This window comes from Marmota monax, unplaced genomic scaffold (assembly GCF_021218885.2).
Source record: "Marmota monax isolate L192 unplaced genomic scaffold, Marmota_monax_Labrador192_F-V1.1 WCK01_AAM20220418_F8-fsc00041, whole genome shotgun sequence".
NCBI lineage: Eukaryota > Metazoa > Chordata > Mammalia > Rodentia > Sciuridae > Marmota > Marmota monax.
In genome coordinates, this window is record NW_026695238.1 from 15627829 (window position 1) to 15640543 (window position 12715).

A 12715-nucleotide genomic window follows, 5' to 3' on the forward strand; every position below is an offset into this window, starting at 1 on the left:
GGATCCACCTGCTTCTGGGTCAGGGAAGCCAGTCTCCACATTTCCATCTCTCAAAGCTAGGGGGCGCTCAGCTCCTATGTGGCAGCTCCCAACACACAACTATCTTGAACAAGTTCACCATTACATTGGTACCTATCAATGACTTGAGCATGTAGGTCTGCAATTGATCAGTGCCATATTTTTTTGTGTCCCAGTGTCAAATGGTAAAAAAAGAATTTCTTTTCAAAAATAAAGAATTTCAGCTTAGAGAGAGTATTAATCAAAACACAAAGCCCTCCCAAATGTGGAATGCAATGTGCCTGTACTGATGGTGTGTCTGTGAAGCTGTCCCTGACAGAGGCATAAGTAGAGTGGGGACAGTAAGAGAACCGGGGCTGCTGCCTTGTATAACCTGAAGGGTGTTGCATGTACCATGGGATATGCAGATAGTTTCCTTTGGACTGATCGAGCTAATGACCCTGAAGGAAGCATCCTTGTTACATAATCTATTTCATAAGAGCTGTGGCCAAGCTTACTGATCATTTGAAACTCTGTATGGGTCTTTGGCTGTAGTACACTTGATCAAAGCAAATGACCACTGAAGTCTCATCAGAGGCTGGGGAGTTGAGGGTGTCCATGTTGCTGATGATTTTCCAGCTGCGAAGCAAGATTTCTTGTGGTTTTAAAAGCTTAGGCTAGGAGTGGAGATGAGAAGTGGACCCAAGGAGGTGCTAAGTGACTGTGGGGAATCAGTTTTGCTGCTCTGTCCTGCTCCAACACCTGTGGCTTCATCCTCCACCCATGCTTCCTTCCTCTCCCTGACCAGTAGAGGATCCTGAAACATCAGGATGGTAGGATGGTGAGCCTGAATACCAGGCACCAGTAGCAATGACTAGGATTGGACAGCCAGCAATCTCAAGGCAGGACTCCTAGCACCTGTCTAACTGGGGCTGTGACTCCTTGATGAAGAAGGAGGCTTTGCTCAATACCAGCTGATGCAGTGAGAATACAAGGAGGCAAAGCAGCTTTAGTACCCACAAAGGGGCCAAGGAATCCAGAGAAGCTTAGTATTTGTGAGGAGATGCTCTCCCAGTCCCAGGATGGCTGCCCATGTTGGACAGAGTCTCATCATCAGGGGCGCAACTTTGCAACTCAGCAGAGGGACCCTGAAGGCACTCTTCTCTGGGTTTCATAACCTTCAGCCTCTCCAGTCTATCAGTGAGCAGACGTGTGCCCTGGGTGCCAGTTCTCCCCCTAAGTATGTGCTCTCAAGAATACAGATGCACTTGACCTGTTCTGGTACTTTGTACAAATAGAAGCATACATTTTGTTTGTCTTGTTTCCTTTGTTCAACCTTATGTTTGAGAGGCTTGTGTTGATGAGTGTTCTTGCAGCTTGTGGTCTGTGTATTTTCAGTACTGAATGGTGTGAATACACCACAATTGTATTTATCCATTCTATGTTGATGGACACTGTGTTGTGCTCTGCTTTTGATTGCTGAGGACAATAGTAGAGTGAACATTCTCTTACACTCTAATGCAGGCGTGCTGGGTTTCTCTAGTGTATATACTTAAGTGTGGAGCTGCTCTGTTGTGGGGCATACGTATCTTTAATGTAAAAACATCAAAATCGTGAGTGCACCAAACCCCGCAGTACTCTTGACACCATGAAGTTTTGGCAAGACTTTCTGCCTCAAGGGATTTTATTGGTTCACGTAGTGGAACAATGTTGGTGTGTCTGTTAGGAGTGACTTGCTGCTTCAGGGATCAAATCACATCACCAGCACCCATTATTCTCCATTGCTCATCTCTGCTTCGTGGAGATGACAGCCCTCCAGGATCAAGATAGCTGAATGGCAGGGACTCTGGCCTGAATCCTGTTGCCTGGATTCTAGTACAAGTCCTGCATCTCATTGGTTCTGATTAAGTCACATGTCCACCTCTGAACCAATCACTGTGGCCCAGAGAGTGGGGAGTGCTGAGTGGTTGAGGCCCGGGTCCCATGCTCTGTCCTGGCTGGGGGTGTGTGCGCACCTGCTGCACACTTGAGAGTCTGGATGAGGGGTAGTCCCTGGGGAGAGACAGGAAATGATTGATCCATGGGAATTAGCCCAATTAAAGATGTTTCCTACTTAAATATCCAATTTCCCATCAGTAGCTCTTACTGTAATCCTGTTAGCATATGGCTATCTCTGTGTGGTAACCTGAGTTTCTTTTAAGAAAATGAGGTGGAAACTCCATGAGATTGTCCAGAAGAAAGGGGGATTTGTCAGCCTTTACGGGAATCATTTGGGGCTTATAAGCATTAGGAGGTGGAAATCTCTTTGCTGTTCACTCTGAGCTGATGATTTTGTGTTGTGACACATGTAAATGAAACTTGAAAGTCCAAACCCAGAGCACAGCTCGAGGGAATATTATACATGCAGGTCTTTTGCTGCTCATGTGCCTTGGCTCATGTAGGTGGTTGTACAGTAGGTCTGGTCTTTATCAGCTGAGGAAATTTGTTCTCTTGGAATGGCATGGAGTGGGCTCAGTTTATGTTGAGGCACATTAGGAGGTGATGCTTACAAATGTGCCGCTTTAGTGTGCCCTTGTGATTTGTAACACCTGTATGGACCTGCGCACACACCACCACAATCAACAAATGGACCGCGCCATTACCTCATAGCTTCCCGGGTCCTTTCTCAGCCACCCAACAGGTCCTCTCAGCCTAGGCATCCCAGATGCGGCTTTGGCAACCAGAGAGTAGAGACTGTCTTCGTGGAGTTTCATCTGCAAGCAGTCATAGTGATGGTCAGGAGGCCCACACATTGTGTTGTGTGTGGCAGCCCTGCCTTCTCAGCCCAGGCTCCTCTGTGGCCCTGTGCTCTGCACGCCCCCTGGTGGACACCTCCATCTGCTGCCTCTCACATGGGTTGTGTCCCTGACCATCTGCACCCCGACACCTGCCCTATCCTCTGCACAGTGGCCTCAAAGAGGACTCACTGGGTTCGTGCCGACTCCCCAGGATCATTGTCCACCTGTTTGGGGAACGGATACTTAAAAGAGCACAAATGTGGCTGTGCCACACCTCCTTCTGTGCCTGCCTTGGCCTCAGGATGAAGGTCAGGCTCCAGCTGAGCAGGCAAAGCTCAGCTTGCTCCATGAGGATGTTGTAGTCCTACCCCCAGAGCCTCTGGGTGTTGCCTTACCTGGGGATGGGGTCTGTACAGAGTAGTCAGATTGAAGGAGGTGAGCAGGGCAGGTCCCAATGCAGTGTGACCAATGTCCTTGACAGAAGGACATTTGGCCACTGGGACAGGGAGGCACCAAGGGAAAGCCACGTAAAGACATGGGGCTGGAGGAAGGTGGCAAGAGCAGACAAGGAGGTGGAAGGGTACAGTACAAGCTAAGGAGTGCCTTGGGCAGACCCCACCTGCTCAAAGCAGCAGGCAGGATCCCCCCAGAGCCTTGTGGGATAAGGAGCGACCCCAGCTGACCCCCTGGGTTGTAATTCTAGCTTCCGGGATACCCAGAGAATAGGGGTGCTGTTTGAAGCCCCAGGTTCTGGGTCCTGTGTTTGCAGTCCCAGGGGCCAGCCTCGTGCTGCCTCCTCTCAGTGGCCTGCTTGCTGGGGTGGCACACTCCCCAAACCCTGCCATCTCCATGCCTCTGGTGGGGTGGGGTCAGTTGGGCTCTCAGAGAGAGATGTAGGGGCTCGGTGTGGCCCCTGCAGTGCCTCAGTGGAAGCAGGCTTCTGTCCCTGTGCGCCCTCTGCCCCTTCAGTTCCCACCCGTGCTGCTCTCTGGGGCCTACCGAGGCCTCTCACTGTGTTTCTTTCCATCTCACCATTTCATATTTGCCACAGTGTTTGGTCCTCACTGTGGGACCTTGGTCTGAAGGAGCCATGCCTTTGTCACATGAAGCCAGGAATTCTTCTAGCTGTATTTGAAGATGTCTTTTGTTTTGTTCGAAACCGCAGTGAGGTGTTGCTTGGCCTGTGTCACATCTATTGCTCAGTTTTGCACCAAATTGAGAATGTTACAGGTGCAGCCCTCCTTGGGCCTCGTGGGGATTCTAGTGTGGATTCATGGCAGGAGTGGAGTAGAGCAGACACCCCGTGGGCCACTGGGCAGACTGTGTGTTAGGACCTGCCCCAGGGGCTGTGTGAGGCCCTCCTGGCAGGACAGCTACACCCTGGCCCTGGGGTCTCTCCCACAGCACCACTGCAGTGAAGGAGGGCAAGGAAGAGACAATACTGAGTGCAGGGTGGGAGAAGGGTCCAGAGCCAGGAACCTGCTGCCCCTGCCAGGGCACGTGGCGTTGGCTGGAAATGTGCACGGCAGCTGCCCTTGCTGAGACTAGAGCAGCAGCTGGCTCCACTAGACACTCTTCACATCTGACTCCTCAGCCAGCAGCTGCGCCCTCTCGTGATTTTATGCAGGGAACATGGCAGATGAGCACCTCACCCTGCACACCAGGTCACTGTGCCAGGGTCTCCAGAGAAGGGAAGTGAGGGATTCCTTCGCAGGCTAGTAAGACAGACAGTAAGAACTATTTCTCTAGGAAAGAAGAAAGATCCAGAACAAGAGAGCAGAGAAGTTGCTCTGGAGAGGAAACAGGAGAACCAGGCCTCTGCATTCCTAGCGTGCAGGAAAGTTAACCCACTGGCTCCCTGCATGGTGGCAGGTGGCAGTGCCCAGGAAGCTTTGGGATGCACACTTGTGCCCGTGTTGCCACCCATCCTGAGTGTGGCTCTGTAAGGGGGCCACTCCCTCCCAAAGCGCAGCCTCAGCCTGGCCCTCCATGGTGGAGCAGGCTCAGGAGGAAGACTGAGGTGCAGGGGGAGAGAAGGATGCCTGACAACCTGCCACACTGTTCCCAGGAAGATGGCAGCAGCAGGTGGCAGCCATGAGCTGAGCCACAGGGCATACATGGTGGGGCAGGGCCAGCCTCGTGGCTGTGCAAACTATGCCAGCCCATGGTTTCCAGCCTGCCCTGGCCTCACACTGACTCTGTCCATGTGGAAACCTGAGCTAGTTTCCACAAGTTATGTCACCCATCCTGTTCCTGGGCCTCTGTCCATCAGGAGTGGGGGTTGACAGTGATCCTGGAGGAAGCCCTCATCACAAGTGCAGGATGTGACAGGTCACTTAGTGTCCATGATTGTCTCTAAACAGAGTGCAAGACTGTGACCATCCTTCATGGGAGGAGAAATTGAGATAGGGTCAGATCCAGGCAGGCTCTGGCTCCCTCTGTCCTTGAGAGGAGCAGCCCACGGGGGAAAGATGCTCTCGGGATGCCCTTTATTCCATTGCTAAGGCTGGCATGGCTTATGGAGTTATTTTGTGTGGTCCCTCCACTGTTCTTCCAGAAACTTCCACACAATAAAATCTTCTCATCTTGACTTAAGATCGCTCATTATTGCCCTGGTGACAACTGCTTCAGATGGTGTCCTCTGAATTTACAGTGATGTGCTGGGAAGGAAATGCACCGAAGCAGAAAGCCAGGTACCCCTCTGTGTTTTGGCACGCTGGCCTGGCAATGACCCATTCCTAAGTGTCCTGCTAGTCAGGAATGCCATGTGAGAACTCAAAGACTCACCAGTGGAGCCACTGCTGGTAGAGAGGTTGCACATGGGTCAACCACAGTCACTCCTCAGAGCTCACTGGCAGCCAGACAGAGTGTGGCCAAGAGAGGAACTGATGAACTGTAACGGGCATCCAGAGCCTCCCGCTGGGAACTGGCTGAAAATCAAGAGGTGAACTAGGATGTCCCTAAGAGAGAGCAGGAGGGTCAGAGAAGTTCTTCCAGGAAACGGGCAAGGGGTAGGTCAGTCGTGGAATGCCAGGATGGAGTTACCATGCTGTGATTGCTTAATGGTTAACTCTGTTCCCCAGTGACAGTCGGTTCTGCTAGGCGGTCATGTGACTAGATAATAAAGTCAAATAAATCCTGAAGGTTGCACAGCCTTGTGTGGAGAGTTGCCTGCAGTGTGCTTCCGTGCAGATGGCTGTGGGGCTCCAGGGGCCCCTGCGAGGGCTTGCAGTGTTCTTCTTGTTGTGCGTGTTGCCCAGGGCTGAGGGTAAGAAGGTGCTGGTGGTGCCCATGGAGGGCAGCCACTGGCTGAGCATGCGGGATGTTGTGCGGGAGCTCCATGCCCGAGGCCACCACACCGTGGTTCTGGCTCCAGAGGTGAATATTCACTTCAAGAAAGAAGACTTTTTCTCCTTGGAAACTTATGCTATCTCATATACACAAGAAGAATACCATAACCTATTAGTGCAGAGCCTTTTAGGGGCATTTGAACATCAGCATTATGTGAAGATATTTGTAAAATCAGTGGAAGTTTTGAAAAATGTATCTGCGCTCTATCTCAGTTCCTGTGCAGCAATTCTGCATAACAAGACCCTTATCAGTCATCTGAATTCCAGTTCCTTTGATGTGGTCTTGACAGATCCCGTTTTCCCCTGTGGGGCTGTGTTGGCTAAGTATCTGGATATTCCTGCTGTGTTTTTTCTGCGATTCATCCCTTGCGAGTTTGACTTTGAGGGCACTCATTGCCCCAATCCTTCCTCATATATTCCTAGGTTACTGACAATGAATTCAGACCATATGACCTTCCTGCAAAGGGTCAAGAACATGCTGTACCCTCTGCCATTGAAGTATTTTTGCCATATTGCTTTTATTCCTTATGTGAACCTGGCCTCTGGGCTTTTGCAGAGGGAGGTGTCCTTGGTGGATATTCTCAGCCATGCATCGGTGTGGCTGTTCAGAGGGGACTTTGTGTTGGACTACCCCAGGCCTGTCATGCCCAACATGGTCTTCATAGGAGGAATAAACTGTGTCCACAGGAAGCCACTGTCTCAGGTCTGTATTGGTGCCTTTACCAGTCTGTGCTCCAGGCAGAGTTCCTTGAAAAAGAAACTTGCTTTCAAGTGCTTACTTATCCAGTGTTGTCTCCCAAGATTCCTGCCTCTCCTTCTCCTAATCATCTTTAGTGAGTTTAATTATTAAGGTGTCATTGCTCATGTGCCTAAGGCTTGCACTGACCACTGGTGGGGCTGAGTGTGTGGCATGGGGTTTGTATGATGACTGACAGGCAATGATGTGACTCCCACCTATCCATCTGTCAGGGGAGTACCTTCCTGGTGGTGCCATGTCCTTCCTGTGCAGTAGCAGAGAAATTGAGGTATGTTCTGACCCCTATAGGAAGATTTGCTTGCAGGTCTTCAGTAGAAGTGCACAGCAACCAGCAGGTTGGGATTGTTGACATAATGGTTTGAAATGGTCTTGTCTGGGAGGGATGGAGAGGTTCTCACAGCACACTGAGCAGTGAGTGGAGTGGAAGCAACCTAATGTGTGTTGTACTATGCAGCCTGGCTCTGTCAGGGAGAGTTTGAAAATGCTCTCTGGTCTCATGTCTGCAGTGGCAGCTAAATGATGAAAGAGTTTAAATGTTCCTAGAACATGCTTCAATTGCACATTTTCTGTTTTTGTGTAATAAACTCATGAATCTCAATCCATATCTTGTATAACTGAGTTTTCTTCCTGATATAATAGTTTTGCTCAAATTATATGTAGTTGCAGCTTTATACATATAGCAGCCAGACTGATGCATGTAGGTTTACGTCTTGTATTTTGTTTATATGGTTATATCTTATCTTTAAGTAATATCCCTCATAATCCACCTGGTCCTATGTATGTATTGCTATTTCTGTGTTATTTAGGTATTGCCCATCTGTTTTCTTTTGCCAAAAATATTGTAACTTTTAAAAAACATTTCAAAGAATTGTTCAAAAAACCTCCAATTTTTTACTTCCTTTAGATGTAAGAGCTCTGCCCATTCATGCAATGTATGTGCTTGATTTATTCCTCCCACATAGGGTAAGCTTATTCTATTTACATCACTGTTTCCTCTTGTTAAAAACATTCCTCCTTCTTCTGAATTCTGGAATGCAGTGGCCCTTTCTCATTTCCATCTGGATGTGGTGTGCCATGTGCTGGTGGTCACGTCTCCCTCTTTCAGTTATTTGAGCCCACATGACCACAGTGGGCCTGCCCATGTACTCCAGGACAGTCCTTTCACATCCACACCCTTGATCTTCCCTGCAAAGTCCTTTTGCCATGCAATGCATCATACTCACAGGTGTCAGGGATCAGGACGTGACCAGCCATTTGGGGCCACTCTTCTGCCTACCACAGGCAGGAAGCTGGACATTCCACTCAGGTACTTCTCCAAGCTCAAAGGCTGTCCTCCATCAAGCCACTGAGGTTTTGTTCTGGTTTCTCCCTTGAGCATACCTGTCATCCACTCATTTCTTTAGTGTAGGCTCTGTGCTGTGGTCTTCTATACCTCCTCTGTTTGCCCCTGAAATCCAGGAAGAGCATCTCTGGAAGTCCATGTTTATGTCATTGGTCTCTTTTCTGCAGTATCATTTTCTTTTGCTTTGAATAAGCATTTGAAAACTTTTACCTCTTTTGCTTTCCTGAATCAGTACTATTCTGCGAACAACTACTGCCCACAAATAATTTGGTTTTCCTTAAGGTCGAGAATTCCTGTGAGTTTTGCACCATAGTGTTACTTACAAGTGACAGATTTTCCCTGCATTTAAGTTAGTATTCTCAGCCCCCAGATGGAAAAAGACAACAAAAGAAAAGCAAAGCTATGGAGCAGTGTTTAGAGAAGTCTAGCTTCACATAGCTTGCTTGGGAGTCAGGTAAAGGCGAAAAGCAGAGAGAGTGGTCCCATGAAGTCCCTGACTCCTTCTCCAGCGCAGTCCCACCAGGGTGGTGGTGCCTGAAGTGGGACTTGAGTGTGTTCAGCAGGCTGGGAAGAGGGAATGAAAGGGATCTGCATTCGTCGAGAAAGCCTGATGAGAGACTGCAATCAGGTGTCCCCAGGAAGGTAATCAGGACCAGGTGAATGATTTCCTTTGATGGGAAAGGTGTGTTTTCTCCATCTGGGGATAGAAGAGTGGAATCAGAGGGGAAAAATATAATTTTGGTTATTTGAAAACAGCATGGGCCCTTCCAAATGCTTTCCCCTGTCTGAGGTAGGCAGAACCCAAATAGTGTGTAGTGCCCTAGGCAGGAGAAGTGTCGGGCTTTTTGAAATTTTGGAGCCTTCTCAGAGGGCTGCTGGTTTCTGGGGATGTGACTCTCCTTGCCTGGTGAGGAAGGAGGAATTCCCCCAAGTGGACTGGGGAGGTTCATCTTAGCACTAGAGGAAATGCCCCATTTTTCCCACTCTGAGTATCTACTTGAAGCCCTCCTGCCTATAGCAGTGTGTCCACTTAGAACAGAGACATTTTGAAAATAGAATTTCAATTTTGAATATTTTTTAAGTAAAATGCTTTATTACTCCACAAAAAGAGAACTTTCCATTCAAAGTAGCCCTAATGCAGGGTACATCAAAACTGATTTTGGAGTTTGCTCCCAACAGTTAAACCTAGCCAGAGCTCTTAAAGACCTCTGAGTGACCTTGATAAGACAGGACCTTTGCCTACCACTGATCTCTTTCTGGGCTGTCTCTTGATCTATTGTGTAGCTATATACAATCTGTCTTGCGCTGAGCCATGATTTCACATGCACCTCCACTGGCACACTGCCTGCTCCTTTCTGTCGCTTCACAACTCCCAAGGTCCCCCAACTGCTTCAGGAGCAAAGCCGCCCAGCAACTCCCTAGTGAGCAAGTTCACAGGCAAGAGCACTCTGCCTGTGAATGAATGAACTCTTTTCCAAAAACCCCAGTCATCTGTCTTTCTGACACTCTTGAAATGTTAGTACATAGGGAGCAACTGCACAGGTTATCTCAGGACTGTTTCCTGAAAGTGGCTGCAACAATTATGTGTGCTCCTGAGACAGTGCTGAGTCCCACGTTTCTGCTGTGAGTCATCTGCATGTCATTCCATGCACACTGGAATTCTAGGACACAATAAGGGTTCAGGCCTGTTCTCACACAGTTCTAGTTGACAGTGTGTTCAGGCCACATGACCGCTCTGCAAAGAACTAAGAGCTTGCTGTGTTGCTAACCTATTTCACGTGTCTATTTGCTTTTCTGTCATGTAATCCATAGATGACAACAGGGTTAGGACCCTTGGTGATGGACTGTCCCAAGGCAGCCATGCCTTGACGAGGTGTTGGCTGGAAACGTGCATGGTGGCTGCCCTTGCTGGGAATACAGCAGCTGGCTTCACCTAGACACTCTTCACGTCTGACTTCTCAGCCAGCAGCTGCGCCCTCTCGTGATTTTATGCAGGGAACATGGCAGATGAGCACCTCACCCTGCACACCAGGTCACTGTGCAAGGGTCTCCAGAGAAGGGAAGTGAGGGATTCCCTCCCAGGCTAGTAAGACAGACAGTAAGAGCTATTTCTCTAGAAAAGAAGAAAGATCCAGAACAAGAGAGCAGAGAAGTTGCTCTGGAGAGGAAACAGGAGAACCAGGCCTCTGCATTCCTAGCGTGCAGGAAAGTTAACCCACTGGCTCCCTGCATGGTGGCAGGTGGCAGTGCCCAGGAAGCTTTGGGATGCACAGTTGTGCCTATGTTGCCACCCATCCTGAGTGTGGCTCTGTAAGGGGGCCACTCCCTCCCAAAGCGCAGCCTCAGCCTGGCCCTCCATGGTGGAGCAGGCTCAGGAGGAAGACTGAGGTGCAGGGGGAGAGAGGATGCCTGACAGCCTGACACACTGTTCCCAGGAAGATGGGAGCAGCAGGTGGCAGCCATGAGCTGAGCCACAGGGCATACATGGTGGGGCAGGGCCAGCCTAGTGGCTGTGCAAACTGTGCCCGCCCACGGTTTCCAGCCTGCCCTGGCCTCACACTGGCTCTGTCCATGTGGAAACCTGAGCTAGTTTCCACAAGTTATGTCACCCATCCTGTTCCTGGGCCTCTGTCCATCAGGAGTGGAGGCTGACAGTGATCCTGGAGGAAAGCCTCATCACAAGTGCAGGACGTGACAGGTCACTTAGTGTTCATGCACGTCTCTAAACAGAGTGCAGAAGACTGTTGCCTTCCTTCATGGGAGGAGATTGAGATAGGGTCAGATCCAGGCAGGCTCTGGCTCCCTCTGTCCTTGTTTAGAGTGAGCAGCCCATGGGGACAAGATGCTGTCAGGATGCACGGTACATCACTGCTTAGGCTGGTGTTTACACCTGTTCTTTACATAGTGGCAGACATGGCCCTGTAGGGTAGATACAGAATCCTCAGCAATCTTTTCAGTGAGGATTGCAAAATCATCTTCAGTTCAAGTTATCCCTCACCACTGTCCCATTTGACAGCTGCTTACATAGCATTCCTGATCATTACAGTGACATCCTGGTAAAACAAATGTCCCAAAGCAGAAAGCCAGAAAACCAATCTTTGGTTTGGTCAAGCTATCTTAGGAAAGAGCTATTCTTAAGTACTTCCTGCTACTCGTGAATGTATGATAGAATTTCAAGACTCACAGTAGGGCCACTTCCAGTAGAGAGGTTGCACATGGGCAAACATCAGTCACTCCTCAGAGCTCACTGGCAGCCTGAGTGTGGCCAAGAGAGGAACTGATGAGATGTAAGGGGCATCCAAGGCCTCCTGCTGGGAACTGTCTGAAAATCAAGCGGTGAAACAAGACTTCCTCAAAGGAGCTCCAGGGTCAGAGGAGTTTTTACAGAGGAGAAGAGATAAGATCTGTTTCTCCATAGATATAGCTAGAAGGGTAGGTCAGCCGTGGAAGGCCGGGAATGGAGTTACCATGCTATGATTGCTTAATGATTAACTCTGTTCTCCAATGACAGTCGGTTCTGCTAGGCGGTCCTGTGATAATAAAGTCGAATAAATCCTGAAGGTGGCACAGCGCTGTGTAAAGAGTCGCCTGCTGTGGGCTTCCGTGCAGATGGCTGTGGGGCTCCAGGGGCCCCTGAGAGGGCTTGCAGTGTTCTTCTTGCTGTGTGTGTTGCCCAGGGCTGAGGGCAAGAAGGTGCTGGTGGTGCCCATGGAGGGCAGCCACTGGCTGAGCATGCGGGATGTTGTGCGGGAGCTCCATGCCCGAGGCCACCACACCGTGGTCCTGGCTCCAGAGGTGAATATTCACTTCAAGAAAGAAGACTTTTTCTCTCTGGAACCCTTTCCTGTTTCATACACCCAGGAAGAGTATAACCATTACATGGTGGATAATGCTCAATTCGTTTTTGATTCAGAACATTTTGTGAAGAAGCTTCTAAAACATTTGGCACTTTCAAAGAATGTATCTGCACTCTTTGAAAGTTCTTGTGCTGGGCTTCTTGGTAACAAGATCCTTATCAATCATTTGAATTCCAGTTCCTTCGATGTGGTCTTGACAGATCCCGTTTTCCCCTGTGGGGCTGTGTTGGCTAAGTACCTGGATATTCCTGCTGTGTTTTTTCTGAGAGCCATTCCCTGTGAGTTGGACTTTGAGGGCACACAGTGCCCCAATCCTTCCTCTTATATTCCTAGGTTACTGACAATGAATTCAGATCACATGACCTTCCTGCAAAGGGTCAAAAACATGCTGTACCCTCTGTTCTTGAACTATTTTTGCCATATTGCTTTTATTCCTTATGTGAACCTGGCCTCTGAGCTTTTGCAGAGGGAGGTGTCCTTGGTGGATATTCTCAGCCATGCATCGGTGTGGCTGTTCAGAGGGGACTTTGTGTTGGACTACCCCAGGCCTGTCATGCCCAACATGGTCTTCATAGGAGGAATAAACTGTGTCCACAGGAAGCCACTGTCTCAGGTCTGTATTGGTGCCTTTACCA

General features: G+C 49.4%; 1 protein-coding gene across 5 annotated transcripts in view; it reads left to right on the top strand.

The window, feature by feature from the left end:
• Positions 1–12715, top strand: part of LOC124089677 (UDP-glucuronosyltransferase 1A7) — a 69510-nt gene that overhangs the window by 36205 nt on the left and 20590 nt on the right. The window contains exon 1 of one of the 5 annotated variants that reach the window (XM_046439871.2): positions 5931–6152. The exons of 3 other annotated variants lie outside the window; for them this stretch is intronic. In XM_046439871.2, coding sequence (XP_046295827.1) covers positions 5967–6152 — 186 coding nt within the window. In that variant the 5' untranslated portion in view covers positions 5931–5966. Of the gene's footprint in view, positions 1–5930; positions 6153–11813; positions 12019–12715 lie in introns of those variants that run through there. One more of the 5 variants, XM_046439870.2, reaches the window with a different exon arrangement.